The following is a 20055-nucleotide window of genomic DNA, read 5'->3' as shown; positions in this document are numbered from 1 at the left end:
AATTTTGGTGTATTTTGTAGACACAAGATTTCGCCATGTTGACCAGGCTGGTCTCAAACTCCTGGTCTCAAGCACTTTCTGCCCATCTTGGCCTCCCAAAGTGCTGGAAGTAGAGGTCTGTGCCACCACACCTGGCCCCAAACTGTACATAATTTAAGTCATACAGATTTACATACACAAATAGAGTAAAAAAGATTAAGGAGAACAAAAATAAGAATGATAAGAGGCACAAAGGGAAGTTTTTTGTTGTTTTGTTTTGAGACAGGGTCTCACTTTGTCACCCAGGCTGGCGTGCTGTGGCATGATCCCAGCTCATTAAAGCCTTGACCTCCTGGCCTCAGATGATCTTCCCACCTCAGTCTCCCAGGTAGCTGGGAACACAGGCACATACATAGGCAGTTAATTTTTTGTAGAAACAGGGTTTTGCCATATTGCCCAGACTGATCTCGAACCCCTGAGTTCAAGAGATCTTCCCACCTCGGTTTACCAAAGTGCTGGGATTACAGGCATGAGCCACGAAGCCCAGCCAGGAAATAATTTTTAAATTGTATAAGAACTTCAAGAAACAAGCCAGACCAAACAAGACTTAATGAAAAGAACTGCCTAAAAGAGTATTATCTGAGATATTAATGTAACACTATAGTAAGTTTATTATCTTCTGATTCCAGGAACTCCTCACAAAATAGACATTAAGTCCAGTCTACTGTATCTAGATTCAAATCCTAGCTATTGGGCCCATTACTTAACTTCTCTGTGCTTCAACTTCCTCATCTATTAAAAAAAGGGTAATGAGGTCGGGAGCGGTGGCTCAAGTCTGTAATCCCAGCACTTTGGGAGGCCGAGGCAGATGGATCACGAGGTCAAGAAATCGAGACCATCCTGGTCAACAAGGTGAAACCCTGTCTCTACTAAAAATACAAAAAATTAGCTGGGCATGGTGGCACGTGCCTGTGATCCCAGCTACTCAGGAGGCTGAGGCAGGAAAATTGCCTGAACCCGGGAGGCAGAGGTTGCGGTGAGCTGAGATCGCGCCATTACACTCCAGCCTGGGTAACAAGCGAAACTCCGCCTCAAAAAAAAAAAAAAAAAGGGTAATGACAGCGGCTAAGCATTAAAATTGCTAAGACATATTGAAAGTGTCTTATAGTGCCTAGAACACTGACTGTGCCCAATAAATAGTAGTCATTACTTATGTAATTCTGCATGTTTCTTAACCAACAGAAAGTCACATTCACAAAGATAATACTGTCCAAAACAGTTCCTGTACCATTTGAATACTAAAGGAAATTATATTTGCACAGAGGCCCAGAATTGAAACCTATTATACAAATACTACTTACTAAATTCATATAAAAATATTGCCAGCAAGAGAAAATTACTTTACTAATATGATTACAAATTACAGCATTTGCATTGTTATATTTTTGCTTTTAAAGTAATTGGTAATAGAAAAACCCCTATCTTTCACCATACACAAAAATCAAATCAAAATGGATTAAAGACTTGAATCTAAGACCTGAAACATGAAACTACTAGAAGAAAACATTGGGGAAACACTCCAGTACACAGATCTGGGCAACGACTTCTTGTGTAAACCTCAAAAGCACAGGCAACCAAGGCAAAAATAGATGATTGGGATTACATCCAACTAAAAAGCTTCTGCACAGCAACAGAAACAATCAACGAAGTAGAAAACCCAAAGAATGGGAGAAAATACTGGCAAAATATCCCGACAAGCAGTTAACCAGAATATATAAGGGGTGCAAACAACTCAGTAGCAAAAAAATTAAATAATCTAATTTTTTTTTTTTTTTTTTGAGACGGAGTTTCGCTCTTGTTACCCAGGCTGGAGTGCAATGGCGCGATCTCGGCTCACCGCAACCTCCGCCTCCTGGGCTCAGGCAATTCTCCTGCCTCAGCCTCCTAAGTAGCTGGGATTACAGGCACGCGCCACCACGCCCAGCTAGTTTTTTGTATTTTTAGTAGAGACGGGGTTTCACCATGTTGACCAGGATGGTCTCGATCTCTCGACCTCGTGATCCACCCGCCTCGGCCTCCCAAAGTGCTGGGATTACAGTCTTGAGCCACCACGCCCGGCCTAATAATCTAATTTTTAAATGGGCAAAAGATCTGAATGGACATTTCTCAAAAAAAAAAAAAAAAGACATACGGGCCAAAAGTGGTGGCTCATGCCTATAATCTCAGCACTTTGGGAGGTCAAAGCAGGAGAATCACTTGAGCCCAGGAGTTTGAAACCAGCATGGACAACACAGTTAAGACCCTGTCTCATTAAAAGAAAAAAAAAAATGCAAATGGCCAACAGGTATATGAAAAAATTCTTAATATTACTAATCATCAGAGAAATGCACATCAAAACCACAATATGATATCATCTCACCCCAGTTAAAATGGTGTACATGACAAACGCAATGCTGGCAAGGATATGGGGAAAGGGGAACCCTTATACACTGCTAGCAGGAATGGAAATTAGTGCAGCCACTATGGAGGCACCATGGAAGCTCCTCAAAAAAAAACTAAAAATAGAACTTTCATTATGATCCAGCAATTCCACTACTAGGTATATGTCCAAAAGAAAGAAAATGAATATATCAAAGTGATACCTGCACTCCCATGTTTATTGCAGCACTACTAACAATAGTCAAAATGGAATCTACCTAAATGCCTATCAACAGATGAATGGAAAAAGAAAATATGGTATAGATTCCACTGTGGAATATTATTCAGGCCTTTAAAAAGAATTAAATGCTGTTATTTGCAGCAACATGGATAGAACCATAGGCCATTACATTAAATGAAATAAGCCAAGTACAGAAAGACAAATGTTTTATGTTTTCACTCATATGCCAGAGCTAAACAAGTGAATCTCATGAAGATAGAGTGGTGGTTACCAGAGGCTGAAAAGGAGATGCAGAGAGGGAAAGAAGGGGAAAAAAAAGAATATAAATGTATTTATTGTTACTAAACTGTACACATAAAGTGATATAAATGGTAAATTATATTTGTATATTTTACCTCAATTAAAAAAATTTTTTGGCTGGGCATGGTGGTTTACAACTGTAATTTCAACACTTTCAGAAGCCAAGGCAGGTGGATGACTTGAGCCTAGGAGTACAAGACTAGCCTGGCCAACATGGCAAAACCCCAGCTATACTAAATAAATAAATAAATAAATAAATAAATAAATTAGCCTAACATGGTGGCATGTGCCTGTGGTCCCAGGTACTCAGGAGGCTGAGGTAAAAAGATTGCTTGAGCCCAGGAGGCAGAAGTTGTGGTGAGCCAAGTTCATGCCACTGCACTCCAGCCTAAATGACAAAGTAAGACCCTGTCTCAAAAAAAAAAAACAAAGCTTTTAAAATAAAGTTAATAGAATTAGTTGATCAAAAAGGGAATAAAAATAAACCAATGCCACCTACTATTTCTAGACTGGCAAAAGTACAGATTAGGCCAAGTGAGGTGGCTCAGACCTGCAATCCCAGCACTTTGGAACGCTGAGATAGGAAGACTGCCTGAGGCCACAAGTTCAAGACCAGCCTAGGCGACATAGCAAGATGCCATCTCTACAAAATTTAAAAAATTAAGTCAGGTGTGGTGGCATGTGTCTATAATCCCAGCTATTCAGAAGGTTGAAGCAAGAGGATCACTTGAGCCTAGGAGTTCAAAGCTGCAGTGAGCCATGATTGTGCCGCTGCATTCCAGCCTGGGTGATAGAACAAGACCCTGTCGCAAAAAAAAAAAAAAAAAAAAAAAAAAAGTATAAATTAGTTCTCAAATGTGTTCAACTTGCAGCAAATTTTGAGTACTCACCCATATAAATGAAGCATTATAATAGTTAATATCAAAGAAGAAAATACTTAAATTAAAAAGTGAGGACTTCTGTACAACTCTAGTAGGAATATACTCTGTTGTTGTTGTTTGCTAATCATCCAGTGTGCATGCTAAGGGAATGTACTTTGAAAACAGTATTGTATTGTATTATAAAAGAAAGCTGGCCGGGCACGGTGGCTCAAGCTTGTAATCCCAGCACTTTGGGAGGCCGAGGCGGGTGGATCACGAGGTTGAGAGATCGAGACCATCCTGGTCAACATGGTGAAACCCTGTCTCTACTAAAAATACAAAAAATTAGCTGGGCATGGTGGCACGTGCCTGTAATCCCAGCTACTCAGGAGGCTGAGGCAGGAGAATTGCCTGAACCCAGGAGGCGGAGGTTGCGGTGAGCCGAGATCACGCCATTGCACTCCAGCCTGGGTAACAAGAGCGAAACTCCGTCTCAAAAAAAATAAATAAATAAAATAAAATAAAATAAAGCTGAAGATATGCATACCCTGTGACTCAGCAACTTCTTTACTAGGTACATATCCTAGAAATACTTTTTCCCCGTGCACACCAGCAAACAGGTGCAAGAATGTTCACAGTCACATTGTCTATAAATGCTAAAAACTGCAAACAACCCAAATGTCCGGCAAGAGAAGAATGGATAAATTACAGTATATTCATCCAGTATATATATTCATACAGCAGCTTCCTACTGCAGCCAAACAAATATGACAAATTTAGTGGCAAAAACAACACAAATTTATAATCAAAGAGTTCAAGAGGTCAGAAATCTGAGCTTCTACCGGGCTAAAGTTCTAGAAAGAATTTATTTTCTTGCCCTTTCTAGCTTCTAGAAGCCACCTGAATTATCTTTTTTGTTTTTTTAGAGTCAGAGTCTCACTGTGTTCTCTAGGCTAGAGTGCAGGAGCTAGCTAATCACAGGCTCAATTGTTACACACTACAGTCTCTAAGTCCTGCACCCAAGTGATCCTCCTGCCTCGCCTTCCAAATAGCTGGAAATTAAGTGCACCACCAGGCCTGGCTTGCCTGAATTATTTGGTTTATGGTCTCATCTGCCACCTTCAAAGTCAGTAGTATACCATCTTCAGATTTCTCTCTGACCCTTGCTTCCACTGTCACATCTCTCTCTGACAAAGTATACGCCTCCCTCTTATAAGCACCCCCTTGTGATTATATTAGACCCACCCAGATAATCAAGAACAATCTTCCTCTCTCAAGAGCCTTACTTTAATCTTATCTGCAAAGTATCTTCTGCCACATAAGTTAACATATTCGTGTGCTGGGGATTAGGACATGAACATTTTGTGGGGCCATTATTCCACTTACCACAAAAACTACACTAAAAAGAAAATATTGCTACACTGAACTACATGAATGAATCCCTCAAACAACACTGAAAAAAATTAAGCAAGACAAAATAACATAAACAATATGAGCCCTTTTACATAAAGTCCAAAAATAAGCAAAAATAAACTATGTTAAATGAAGATGCAAATATAGATAGCAAGTCTATAAAGAAAAGAAAAACATTATAATCACAAGTCTCATAAGAATGGATACCTCTGAGGTAAAGAAGGCAGGTGAAAGCCAGGCAGCTTACATCTGTAGTAATCACAGCTACTATTAGGGAGGCTGAGGATCACCTGAGCCCAGAAGTTTTGAGATCAGCCTAACAAACACAGGGAGATCCCATCTCAAAACAAAACAAAACAAAACAAAACAAAACAAAAAGGCAGGTGAGATCAGAAACAAGATTCTGAGATGCTGGCAATGTTTTATTTCTTGAACACGGGCTTTATAATTATTCCTTAAACTACACATATATGTTTTATATACTCCATGATTAATGCATCTTATAAAAAGAACAGTAACAGATAATAGTTATATAAACCAGAAACAGAGAAAGCTAGACACAGATTAGGCAACAATAATCTAGCAGCATGAGACAGCAGATGAGTATCCTACCTATGCAATAAAAAAAAAAAGTCAGTTAATCTCTGAGTTGAGCATGAAGCAGAAATATAGGTTTGGAGTAAAGAAACAACCTTAGAAGTACACACACAATTTATGTCTTCCTGAGAGAGTACAAATTCTTGAGGTCAAGGTCATCTACTGAGCCAGGCGTGGTGGCTCACGCCTGTAATTCCAGCACTTTGGGAGGCCGAGGCGGGCCTACCAAAAGGAACACCTGAGTTCAGTAGTTCAAGACCAGCCTGGCCAATATGGTGAAACCCTGTCTCTACTAAAAATACAAAAATTACCCAGGAATGGTGGTGGGCACTTGTAATCCCAGCTACTCAGGAGATTGAGACAGGAGAATTGCTTGAATCCAGGAGGTGGAGGTTTCAGTGAGCCAAGATTGAGAATTGCACTCCAGCCTAGGTGACAAGAGTGAAACTCCACCTCAAAGAAAAAAAAAAGGTAAAAAATAGAAAAAATTAACTTATATCAGTTTGTAAGGCCTAAATGCATACCAAAAAAAAAAAAAATCAGAACAGGGAAGGTTAGCACTGGCTAGGATTGTCATACAAAGTTTCTTACAAGAGGTGGATACGATTTGTAGAAGAGGTCTGGCCAATTGTAAAATAGCCACACATTTCTCCCATTCCTGCACATACCTCCCTTTGCAATGCACCCTTGATACATACCCCATTGAGAGGTAGGATTGTGACGGGCACTGAGGCACATGCCTATAATCCCAGCCACTAGAAAGGCTGAGGGAGGAAGATTGCTGGAGCCCAGTAGTTTAAATCTAGCCTGGGCAACATAGCAAGACCTTGTCTCTAACAAAAGAGGTAGATTGTTCCTTTGGTTCCTTTCTCCTTCTCTGAAACCGGGGTTGGCCATGAGACTTGTTTTGGCCAATGGGACATTAGAAAACATGACCCAGAATCCTGAAGAGCACATGAGACTTGTTTTGGCCAATGGGACATTAGAAAACATGACCCAGAATCCTGAAAAGCACTTATACACTGGACTCACCCCATTTTGCTACTTTTAGAGACCCGACTCATGAGAAGAAACTCAAGCTAGTCATTTGCCGCATATAAATGAGAACAAATAAGACCAAAAAAAAAAGTACTATTCAGCTGAGCCTAAAGTGCCAAATCACAGAACAGTTAACTAATAAATAATTACTGTTTGGGCCTCTAAATTTTGGGGTGCTTTGTTTCAAGGCAAAAGTTAACTAAGGAGGTAAGCAAAGGCACCAAAGAGGAAATAAGCATAACATACAAGTGCATGGGAAAACAAGTAAGATTTGTCTACATCAGAGGTGTCCAATCTTTTGGCTTCTCTGGGCCACATTGGAAGAATTGTCTTGGACCACACATAAAATATGCTAACACTAACGATAGCTGATGAGTAAACACACACACACACACACACACACACACACACACACCCCACAAAATCTCATAGTGTCTTTTAAAAGTTGACAAATTTGTTTTGGGCCACATTCAAAACCGTCCTGGGCCGCATGTGGCCTATGGTTGCAGGTTGGACAAGCTTGGTGTATGTGAAAAGGGTACTTATAAGGAGAAAGGGTACTTATAAGGACAAAGAATACATAGGCCTGAAAGGTAAACTGAGTTCAAACTGCAAAAACCTTATAAGGAGAAAGAATACGTAGGCCTAAAAGGTAAACTGAGTTCAAACTACCAAGAAGAGGATGGACTTCATTCTGTCTGAGTCGGCATGGTGGTGCAGGGTGGGCCTGAAGGCACCCCTTCAGGAGCAGGAGGATGATATAATATAAGAGGAAAAAAAGCATCCATTTATAAGACTATTACTATCACTATTACCTCTCAGGCGAAAGTAACAAACTTCTCCTACATTTGGGAGGGAAACTAGATAACTCACCAAATAGCACAGTTCCATAAGTGTCATATAGTTTATATAAGATTCTACTCTTTGGCCAGGCCCAATGGCTCACACCTGTAACCCCAGAACTTTGGTAGGCCAAGGTGGGTGGATCACCTGAGGTCAGGAGTTCGAGACTATCCTTGTCAACATGATGAAACTCCATCTCTACTAAAGATGCAAAAAATTAGCCAGGCATGGTAGCACACACACCTATAGTTCCAGCTACTCAAGAGGCTGAGGCAGGAGAATTGCTTTAACCCAGGAGGTGGAGGTTGTAGTCAGCCAAGACTGCGTCATTGCACTCTAGCCTGAGTGACAAGAGCAAAACTCCAACTTAAAAAAAAAGGATCTAAATTGTTACATTTTAAAAACAAAACTAGATCATGTGTATTTGTTTCTACACATGGGTTTAAAAACAGTACATACTGGCTAAATTTTTCAAGGCATTTAATATACTAATAAGCAACAGAAATAAGGTGCAAGGATAGGATGAACCCAATGGGATTTTGGTTTTGTTTTTATCCCACAGATCTTAGCAAGAGCTCCTCTGAGGAGTAGTAAAAAGAAATGAAGACTTGTAAGTAACCCAATTTGCTGATGGCAAAAGAAGGGAAAGTAAGTTTATTCAGCACTCACACTTCAACTGTTCCTTATAAACTTTTAGAGGAGGTAAATTATACTTCTGGCAACGTGAAATCTCTCTGAGCTCAATAAATCTAAGTAAAATACCTATCAAAAGTTAAGAGAAGCTTTACAGGTCAGTATGGTTACAATTACTGACAACAGAACAAAAGTGTAAACAACCTAGTTTTCCTCTCCCTGGCTACCATACTAACAACATAGGAACAAATTCTTCCCTTATAGGAAGTGCAGTGTAACTGACACGGCTAGATTATTAAGGAAAACACTAAACATTCCTTGGGTAAACAAAATCATTCCTGGGGTAAAATCTACTATAACCAAATCAACCAAGCAAAGCATTGTATCTATGATCTTCCCACTAAGACAAAGAAAAATCAAAACAGAACCTTTTCAGAAAGTATCTTCATTGCAATAACATTTTAAGTATATTAACTTCCTTTTTTTTTTTTTTTTTTTGAGATGGAGTCCCCCTCTGTTGCCCAGGCTGCAGTACAGTGGCACGATCTTAGCTCACTGCAACCTCCGCCCTTGGGTTCCAGTGATTCTCCTGCCTCAGCCTCCCCACTAGCTGGGATTACAGGCATGCACCACCATGCCCGGCTAAGTTTTGAATTTTTTAGTAGAGACAGGGTTTCACTATATACACCAGGCTGGTCTCGAACTCCTGACCTCATTATCTGCCCACCTCGGCATTCCAAAGTGCTGGAATTATAGGTGTCAGTCACCACGCCCGACCTTAATTTCCTTTTTTAAAAATATTAAAACTGGCCAGGCACAGTGGCTCATGCCTGTAATCCCTGCACTTTGGGAGGCCGAAGCGGGTGAATCACTTGAGGTCAGGAGTTTGAAACCAGTTTGGCCAACATGATGAAACCTCATCTCTATAAAAATACAAAAATTTAGCTGGGCATGATGGGGGATGCCTGTCTAATCCCAGATACTCGGGAGGCTGAGACAGGAGAATCGCTTGAACCCAGGAGTCAGTGGTTGCAGTGAGCTGAGATTGCGCCACTGCACTGCAGGCCTAGGCAGCTGAGTGAGACTCCATCTCAAAAACAAGACAAAACAAAACAAAACATAACAAAACAGTTTATATTCTTTTTAAAAAACTATTAGGGGTTGCCGGGCGCGGTGGCTCAAGCCTGTAATCCCAGCACTTTGGGAGACTGAGGCGGGTGGATCACGAGGTCAAGAGATCGAGACCATCCTGGTCAACACGGTGAAACTGCATCTCTACTAAAAATACAAAACATTTGCTGGGCATGGTGGTGTGTGCCTGTAATCCCAGCTACTCAGGAGGCTGAGGCAGGAGAACTGCCTGAACCCAGGAGGCGGAGGTTGCGGTGAGCCGAGATCGCGCCATTGCACTCCAGCCTGGGTAACAAGAGCGAAACTCCGTCTCAAAAAAAAAAACTATTAGGGGTTAATTATATTCATTTGTTTAGTGAGAATATGTTAATTTAAGAGGTAATGGTTATACTAATCTTATTTTCTAAACCAAAAACTGAGTGCCAGCATGTCATATGTATATTTTTTCCTGATTTATAAATGTATTTTTAAAACTTATAAAGAAATTCTAATTACTTGTATATTTAATGAATTATATCCTAACATATTATATCCTAATCATCTGTACATTGAATGAATCACCTATAAACTACTGGACCCTAGCTACAGAGACACTCTAACCACCTACTTGGAACACCTCCTTCTTACAACCATGGCTTGTACTCTGGCCATACAGTCCCAACTTCTCATGGTTCAAACAAAGAGTGTAAAATATAACATAAGAACTCTGTCAGTTTCAAGCAATTGAGGCTTGGTACAACCCAAAGTAGAAACCCATATTGGAGGGACGGGGAACTCTTTAGGACAAAACTCTTCCAAGTGTTCTTGTGTTCTGACAGAACTTGTATAATGCTGTTTCAGGGGTTGTGTGGATATTTAATTTCAAATAGCCTTTTAAATTTAAAAACATTTATTTTTTTCATTATTTACAGGGATAATATATCCACTAGCCTCTGAATCTGATGAAGTATGCAGAATGAACTGTGGTTGATGAAACAGAAACTTCTTCCCTGAACCTACCTCTTGACTGTTAGGTCTGTTAAATGCTCACATCTACATCTTTCCTTCATAATACTTGGAACACTTATAATTCCTTCTTTGGCAAATGCCTGCTTCCACTATTTGTAAGCTCCAAAAGTGAGTAGATTATTTGTCTTGTTCACTGTTAAATCTCTAACCCTTAGCACAGTAACATGGTACATGCTTGACAAGTGTTTAACGAATGAATGAAGCTACTGTAATACAGTAATCCCCCTTATCCATGGTTTCACTTTCTGCAGTTTCAGTTACCCATGGTCAACCACTGTCCAAAATTTTTAAATGGAGAATTCCAGAAATAAACAATTCATAAGTTTTAAAATGTACATTGTTTTGAGTATGGTGATGAAATCTCAAGTTGTTCAGCTCTGTTGCACCTAGGATGTGAACCATCCCTTTGTCTAGCATGTATCTGCACTGTCTATGCTGCCCTACTGTTTGTCACTTAGTAGCCATCTGGGTTGTTAGGTCACTTGACAGTGCTTGTATTCAAGTAACTAACTGTTATTTTACTTAATAATGGCCCTAAAACACAAGAGTAGTGATGCTAGCGGATTATAACTGTTCTATTATTAGCTATTGTTGTTACTCCCTTACTATGCGTAATTTACAAACTTTATCATAGCTATATATGTATAGAAAAAACATAATTATCTATAGCAGTAAGTACTATCAGAGGTTTTAGGCATCCAGTGGGGGTCCTGGAATATATGCCTCGCAGATGGGGATGATTATAATAGTTCAAAGTTTCAGAGAGACTGAGGTAAGGTGGTAGCAGTGGAAATAAAATGCAGACGGCTAGGCATTGTGGCTCATGCCTGTAATTCCAGCACTTTGGGAGGCTGAGGTGGGAGGACCGCTTGAACTCAGGAGTTCAAGACCAGCCTGGGCAACACAGTGGGACCCTCACCTATACAAACATTTTAAAAATTAGCCAGGTGTGGTGGCACATGTCTATAGTCCCAGCTACCCAAGAGTCTAAGGTGGGAGGATTGCCTGAGCCCAGGAGGTCAAGGCTGCAGTGACCTATGATCATGGCACTCCAGCGTGGGCAACACAGCAAAACCCTGTCTCAAAAAAACAGAAAGAAAGCAGAGGTTTTGTGTGAGTAGAACTATGGGAAATAGGGAGCAAAAATAAAAAATAAAAAACAAAAGACGGAGAGAGTGTCTGTATGTTTTGATCCTGTATGACTCAATGATAATGCCTTTATTTATAGAATTAAGGAAGTTAAAAAGAGAACTGACTTTTGTCTCGGATATGTTGAATATTTTAAATGCTAGGGAAGTCCAGCAGAAATGAAGTACCAATCTAGTTTATTATCTACCATATAATTTAGCTTCCAGATGATTTTTCTTAAATCAAATTTCATGAAAGGCAAGGCTCATATTTCTTTCTTTGGTGATTCATTTGTTTCCTATTTCTGCCCCCCACATCTTTGCTTTATTGGTCATCAAAAACTGTTTTTATGTTTTTGTTTTTGAGACACAGTCTCGCTCTGTCACCCAGGCAGGAGAGCAGTGAGAAAATCTTGGCTCACTGCAACCTCCGTCTCCTAGGTTCAAGCAATTGTCCTGCCTCAGCCTCCTGAGTAGCTGGGATTACAGGCATGTGCCACTATACCTGGCTAATTTTTCTATTTTTAGTTGAGATGTGGTTTCATCATGTCAGCCAGACTGGTCTCCAACTCCTGACCTCAGGTGATTCACCCACCTTGGCCTCCCAAAGTGCTGGGATGACAGATGTGAGCCACTGTACCTGGCTGAAAAATCCTGATAAAATTTTAGCTATTTTAGAAACTGAAGCACTTGGTGGATAAAAAAGTTTAAAAAGACTTTACAAACTTCATCTATAATATACAACGTGTGGAAAATTAACTGTTGGACAAATATAAACAAAATCATTATTTCAATGATCATATGGTTAGAACAAGATGAGGGAAACTGTAATTTCTTTTTTTTTAAAGGCAACTACTTTGAAACTGCAGAAAGAAAAAGACAAATACAAAAATATTAATTATAAAAGCCTTTCGGTAAAAAATATAATGGCAAATGTTTTCTAATTCAAACATTTTAAAATGCTGATTCTTACTTTCAATAAAGATGTTGATTCTCTGTTGAAAAAAGTTTCTGAAAACATGGTTAAGTCTCGATAGCTTACCAAAGGAAGCCAAGAAGATATTTACTAACTTCTACTTTTTTTTTTTGAGACGGAGTCTTGCTCTGTCACCCAGGCTGGAATGCAGTGGTGCAATCTCGGTACACGGCAACCTCCACCTCCCAAGTTCAAGAGATTCTCCTGCCTCAGTCTCCAGAGTACCTGGGACTACAGGCACATGCCACCACAGCTGGCCAATTGTTGTGTTTTTAGTAGAGAAGGGGTTTCACCATATTGGCCAGGCTGGTCTCCAACTCCTGACCTTGTGATCCACCTGCCTTGGCCTCCCAAAGTGTTGGGATTACAGGCGTGAGCCACCACACCCAGCCCTAACTTACACTCTTCAGGAGACACTATTACATCCCTGATTCTTTTCAAAGGACATTTAGTTTTTTACATTGGGAAGCTTTACTCTAATTGAAGTGAAAGCAAATTCCTATAATATAATAAAAAACAGCTATAAACATTCTAAAACACCAAGGATTATATATACAAAAAAAAAAATCCAAAATGTTCACAAAAGTTTATAAGTACTATATGTTCACTTAAGTATCAAGAATAAAGTCATATGACATTAATGAAATTATACTAAGAAATCTACTTAAAAATCACCTACTAAAAAGATGAAATTTTCTAGCAAAACTGACATTCATATTATGTAATGATATAATTTCAATCTGTATTGTAAACCTATAATCAAGGATCGCCAGATTTTAAAGAGGCAGCAACTGTTTTGAGTAGTAATGTGTGTTGTCCTTAGGCTCAAAATTTAGTTCCAAACACTGAATTTTTTTCAAATGAACTTAAAGGCTCTTTCACCAAATATAGAAGTACAATATTTAACTTGAAAGCATTCAGTATTTTCAGCATAAAAGGTTCTATCCACTGAAGCCTGGGGGAAAAAAATCCACTACCACACATTGCTTACAATGTGCTGGATGACAGAAAAAAAAAAAAAAAAAAGACTAGGAAATAAAACTGAATAAAATGTATTTAATTTTTAAAAATCCATAAATATAGAAGGTATGTTGCAATATTACTAATCAAATAAACAGAAATAGCTCCAGCTGTATTTTCAGTGTCTCTCAAAGACCTCAGTAAGAGCAAAAAAATGAATACATGACTACAGTAATTTTGAGCAGCATAACCTCAAATTGAAAAGACTGCTTGCTATATATTTATAAAAGAATATTTCCTATAAGGGCTTTTTTTTTTTAAAGTGGGGAAAGAAGTAAGCTATATTTTCCATAATTCTCAAAGACTGTTTTATTTTGCTGATCAACACAGTCTCCACTAGTTCAATAATGATCATAAACACTTTCCTTTGTCAGAGTTTATATATATACACTTTTTTTTTTTAAGATGGGATCTTATCTGTCACCCAGGCTGGAGCGCAGTGGAGTGGTTACAGCTCACAGCAGCCTCAACCTCTGATTCTCCCCCTCAGCCTCCCTAGTAGCTGGAACTATATGTGTGAGCCACCATGCCCAGCCAAATTTTGGTTTGTTTGTTTGTAGAGACAGAATCTCCCTATGTTGCCTAAACTGGTCTCAAACTCCTGGGCTCAAGTAACCCTCCTGCCTTGGCCTCCCGAAGCGCTGAGATTACAGGCATAAGCTTTTTTTTTTTTTTTTTTTTTTTTTAAAGCAACAAACATTTCTTATCTCACACAGTTTCTGAGGATTAGAACCTGAAAATGTCTTAGGTAGCTGGTTCTGGCTCAGAGTCTCTTATGAGTTGTAATCAAGCAGTCATCTGGATATATGTTACTTTTCAAAGTTATAAAGCATATAAAAAACTGGCTGCCCCCCCACCAAAGTGAAATTTAAATTCCATGATCACAGTTAACTCTGATTTGTAATATTCATTTACTTTAAAAAACCAGTTACTTATTGCTGCCATATTTTTAGTGTACTTTTTAGATGTAAAAGGCCCTCAAAATTGTCTAAATTATACAAAGTTCCCTTCTACCATTACATTTAAAGATATTTGAAGCCCCACATAATTGAGTTCAATTTGCTAAAGCAAATGAGGTCTAACCTCATGAAGAGTTCCTGAAGTATTAAAATAATCAGTAAAGTCAAAAGAAGACACGAAAAAACTGAAGTCATATATAATGCAATAATTTACTAAATTATGTATTAACCATAGTACAAGATAATGAGCAAGATATACTATTCTCAGTCAGCCCCCTACCAATGTACAAATTTGCATCAACTTGATATTATATATTAAATTAATGAAGTTATAGACTTTAATTTCTTGTATATCTAAAACTGGAAGAGGGAAAAAACATTTCCTAACATTCTATAACAAAAGAAAAATTTGAGAGAAACTTTCCTTTATAATCATGTTTCAAATGTCCCTTTCAGTGTCATGATAAAATGTTATCATACTGGAAAACATAAGCTTCTAAATCAAAGATTTCCCTCAATATGTCTTCAATTTGCATAGATCACAATATACCACACACTTATTATTTGAAACAGCTTTTGACTTCAGATAAATGCCTCAAGATTAGGCATATTAAGCTGTATTTGTCATCATTACTGCTTTTTTATTAAAAAAAAAAAAAAAAGGAAAGAAAGCAGCAATACTTAGCATTCAATTCCCTCGATATGTTAAAATCATTTCCCCCTTCTATCCCCAAATGAACGTTATTCTATTCCATTTAGCCAAAAATAGAGTCAACATATCTTTGTGGTATATTGTGGCAAATCAGGATTTAGATACCAATGCAACTGTTATTAATGGCTCAGAACCAAACGTTGTAACAAAACACACTGAGTGGATCCTCCCTGTGTGTGTGTATGTGTTGTCTGCATGTACCCATTCATGACCCTCCTACACACACAGAAACTCAATTTCTACTGAATGAAACATCTTCATATTATTAAAAGTCTATAATAAAACTGTCCACATTAATGTTCAAACCAAGAACAACTTCTAAAGCGATGGGAGAGAAGAGTTAATACCAGGATTGCTGCTACCCATCAACTTTAATTCAAAGTAAAGTACAACTCAATGTCATTTTTACCTCTACCGTAGCCGACGGAAACAAAATTAACTTCGCTGTAGGATAAAGCATTCCAATGGATTATTTACTTCTCTGACTTGACAGAACATATACGCGGGTCTTTTGTCCCTCCCACAGCATCCCAGGGTGTCAACATCATCTCTGTCAAAGCAAATGACAAGCAAATCCCTCAGATCATTACTTCAGCACCCTAAGTACAAGAAAGTCGCGGCCTTCACTGTCGTTACAACACAGCAAACAGATTCTACCGTTCCATGTTCCTTTCCATTATAGTTGGGGAGGCGGGGTGGGAAACAGGCGCTCAGATTTCCTAGGAATTCGTGTTCGGTGCTCGTACCAGAAGTGGCATGAGTACAAGTGATATGTGGGTCACCCACAGAGACAGACGCAGAACGAAGCTCCGTGACCCTCCAAGTTCAGTGAAGACACCCAAAGCCTCGGGCAAAGCGGGGCGACAGCCCCCGGGGAAATGGGACAGAACAAGAACGATCTCCGGGGTGGAGAGCGACGGGGTCTGGCAGGAGCCCGGAACTTGCAGCGACCTGAGAGTCCCCGGTACCCTTCCCCTCCTCAGCAGGCTCGGTCACTCGGCGAGGGGTGCGGCCAGAGGAGGGGGTCTGGACTAGGGGAGGGCGGCGCCCTGCGGGGTCGGGGGGTGTGTCCTACCTGGGCCGTGGCGGACGCGGGGGTTCTGGTGGAGGACTCTGGTCCAGCTTAGGACCGGGACCGGAGGGGATTAACCCTCGGCGGACGGGACCGCCACTGCCTGCCCATCCCCCGCCGCCGACTGCGACGGGACCCGAGCGCGGCTTCCAGGGCCGGCCGGCTGGGTAGTCCCTTAGGGTACGGTCCGCGTTTACTGGCGGCGGCGGCGGCTGCTGCTGTTACTGCTGCTGCCGGCTCCCCCCAGCCTCTGCTCTTGTGCCAGCACCTGCTTCCCCTCCTGCCGCCGCCGCCGCCGCCTCGTCCCCACCGCTCCCATCGCCGCTGCGGCGACTACTGCAGCGCCCGCTGACCCGACCCGACGTTATTCTCCCCCCTCGTAACCCGACACAGCCTAGCCCACCTGCCCTGCCAGCGTGCACGCCCACCTCTCCGCTACAGGTGCTGATTGGAGAGTGCTTTCCGAACTCGCAGCGTCGGTTGGCTAGTCCCATTGCCTATCACGAAGGGGGCGGAGAATGGGGCAGAAACCGTCTCCGCCCCCCACCGGAGTATTGCCGCTATCTTCAGGTTTGCCTGAGAGGGCGAGTTACCGGGAAAGGAGCATCACAATGGCAGCGCGCATGCGCAAAGGAATTCTGGGACTGGTAGTTCCAGCCACAGCCTCAACTCCCCGCCTGTCCCGAAGGCAGAAGTAGAGCTTCCGGGACAAGTAATTGGCGCACATAGGTGTTCTCCTAGCTCGACAGTTAAATTGGTTATAGAGGCATGGTTGTGACCCCAGCGTTGGGCTTTTCGGAATAAAATCGGAAATGCTTTGTCACGATACGAAATTACACACTGAGGCAGTCGCGATGAAGGGCCCAAATCGTGAGGCCCTGCAAGCCTTAAGGATCCATCCTCTTCCTCAGCACCAGCGCCGCCAGGATCCTTCAAATTGGCGCAGTCCCCAGAACCGCCTAACATGAAGCTGATCATCTTTGTGGGACGCGGGAAGGGCGTTAGGTGTGACGAGGAAAGGAAATGGGCACTTCCATAAACGAATGTCAGCCTGGAGACCGTAGTGTCCTTAAGATTTCACAATCCAAGAACAAGATTTCATTCCCTTTGTGAAACACCGCTAGCTAAAGATTCAATGAGTAGCCCCAGTGCAGACCAGTATGAGATGCTGAGCAAGAGAATACGGGAGGTCCATAAAGACTTCCAAAGAAAAGCGAGGAGGGCAGAGCAAGGATGCTGTGCAAAATGTGTTTCTATTTAGTGTTGATTGTGTCAGCCGCTTTGGTGAAGGAAAACCTTAAGATTAAGCGCCTCTCCCATCTTTGCCCACCAACGTACGGTAGAGTAAACCCATTAAAACGGCTAAACAGCTTTCCTAAGGTTATAAAACTAATTAGTGACAAAACCAAAACTCAGATCTCTCATATGTCCCACATCCTTTCTACTTAAGAATCACAATGACCCCCAGGGGTCTGCCATGGATGGAAGAATGCAATGAATTATGAACTTCATTTTACTTTAAATCCTTTTCTTCGCTCAAGTGGCGTTGTCATTAAAGCTGATTAAGAATATAGAAAGGTAAATGATTAATCCTATATTCAATCTTGGAACTGTTGCTGTAGAATCTGTTTCTTCTTATTCAGGAAGTGCCACAGCCCCTTGACATTCTTTTAGAAACAGCAGCTGTCTCTATTGTCTGTCATGTCCAGACCCTTGGATTAAAAGCAGGACAAAATATACATTAAAGGCAAGTGATGATAAGGTCATCTTGTCCTAGGCAAACATAAAGATGTTGCCAAATCGTTTTTTTATTTCTACTGATTAAAAGCACAAGTTTCTTTTTCCATTACTATGTCTAATAGAATATTTCACTCATTTCAGAGTATTGGACAATCACGTAATTTGAATTAGAAAATATTAGGGTTCCTGTAAATATTTTTCTTTAAAATTAAAGAAGTTTATAGGGACCAGGCACAGTGGCTAATACCTATAATCCCAGCACTTTGAGAGGCTGAGGTGGGAGGATCACCTGAGTCCAGGAGTTCAAGACCAGAATGGGCAACATAAGGAGACATAAGGAGATTCCTTCTCTACCAAAAAAAAAAAAAATTATCATAGAAACATGGATTTAATTTTTTTTTTTTAATTAGCCAGGCATGGTGGCATGCCTCTGTAGTCTTAGCTATTCGGGAGGCTGAGGCAGGAGGATCAGTTGAGCCCAGGAGTTCAAGACCAGCCTGGGCAACATAATGAGACCTTGTCTCTACTAAAAAAAAAAAAAAAAAAAAAAAAAAAAAAAAAAAAAATTTTTTGGACACAGAGTTTTGCTCTTGTCACCCAGGACAGAGTGCAATGGTGCGATCTTGGCTCTCTGCAACCTCTGCCCCCTGGGTTCAAGTGATTCTCCTGCCTCAGCCTCTCAAGTAACTGGAATTACAAGTGCCCACCACCACGCCCAGCTAATTTTTGTATTTTTAGTAGAGACAGGGTTTCACATGTTGCCTAGGCTGGTTTGGAGCTTCTGACCTCAAATGATACACCAGCCTCCGCCTCGCAAAGTGCTGGGATTACAGGTGTGAACCACAGCACCTAGCCACAAAAAAATTTTAATTAGTCAGGCATAGTAGTATATCCTTGTAGTCCCAGTTACTTGGGAGGCTGAGACAGGAAGATTGCTTGAGCCCTGGAGGTCAAGGCTGCAGTGAGCTATTATCGTACCACTGCACTCCAGTCTGGGCAACAGTGATACCCTGTCTTTAAAAAAAAGTTTATAGGGAAAAAAATGTTCAGATTCATTGAAATTAGGCTTAGCAATAAAAGCCTCCCTTTTTCTCTAGTCTTTTCCATTTAAGCACTATCGAGCTATCCCCAGAGATACTCTTTCCGTCAGGCTAAATGTCAACGTAATATGTTATTCAAGAGCTGGTACCAGAGTTGAGTAATCCCCTTTGAGATATAGATATAGATAGATCTCAAGTATATATACATAACTCAAATATATATGTATATATCTCTTTTAAGAAATAAACTGAACATAGTGGCTCACACTTGTAATCCCAGCACTTTGGGAGTCCAAGGCAGGAGGATCCCTTGAGCCCTGGAGTTGGAGACCAGCCCTAGCAACATAGTGAGACTCTGTCTCTACAAAAAATATGTTTTTAATTAGCTGGCCCTTGTAGTCCCAGCTACCCAGGAGGCTGAGATGGGAGGATTGCTTGAGCCCAGGAGGTTGAGGCTGTAGTGAGCTGATTGCACCACTGCACTCCAGCCTGGGAGATAGAGCAATACTGTGTCTCTAATAAATAAATAAATGTGGTAGCTAGCCTTCCAGATGGCCCTCAGTGATCCCTACCTCACTTACTCTCATTCTTATTTATTCCTTTCCATAATGAATTGGACTGACTTGTGTAACCAATAGGATTTTCCAGAAATTATGATGTGAGAATATCAAGGCCAGTTTATAACAGACATTGCAGCTTCTGCCTTATGCCTTCCTGGATCACTTATTTAGAGAGAAGCCAGTTGTCCTCTCTTGTAGGTATTCTAGCAGTCCCATGCAGGGGTCCCCTGGCAAGAAACTAAAGCATCATATCAACAATCAGCACCAGTTTGCCATCGATGTTAGTGAGCCATTCTTGGGAATGAATCCTCCAGCCCCAGTCAAGCCTTCAGATGACCAAAGGCCCAGCCGGCTTCTTAACCACCACCTTGTGGGACACTCCAAGCCA

At 40.9% G+C, this 20055-nt stretch overlaps 1 protein-coding gene across 2 annotated transcripts in view; it reads right to left on the bottom strand.

Moving 5' to 3' along the window:
* The window catches only part of TTBK2 (tau tubulin kinase 2), a 164715-nt gene extending 148173 nt beyond the window's left edge, over positions 1–16542 (bottom strand). The window contains exons 1-2 of one of the 2 annotated variants that reach the window (XM_074393778.1): positions 16331–16371; positions 15665–15805 (exon numbers count right to left, since the gene is read on the bottom strand). In XM_074393778.1, coding sequence (XP_074249879.1) covers positions 15665–15715 — 51 coding nt within the window. In that variant the 5' untranslated portion in view covers positions 15716–15805; positions 16331–16371. Of the gene's footprint in view, positions 1–15664; positions 15806–16330 lie in introns of both variants that reach the window. The other variant, XM_039469265.2, reaches the window with a different exon arrangement.
* Positions 16543–20055: the final 3513 nt, after the last annotated feature.

This window comes from Saimiri boliviensis, chromosome 2 (genome assembly GCF_048565385.1).
Source record: "Saimiri boliviensis isolate mSaiBol1 chromosome 2, mSaiBol1.pri, whole genome shotgun sequence".
Lineage (NCBI taxonomy): Eukaryota > Metazoa > Chordata > Mammalia > Primates > Cebidae > Saimiri > Saimiri boliviensis.
This window is presented reverse-complemented; position numbering and strand designations above follow the sequence as displayed.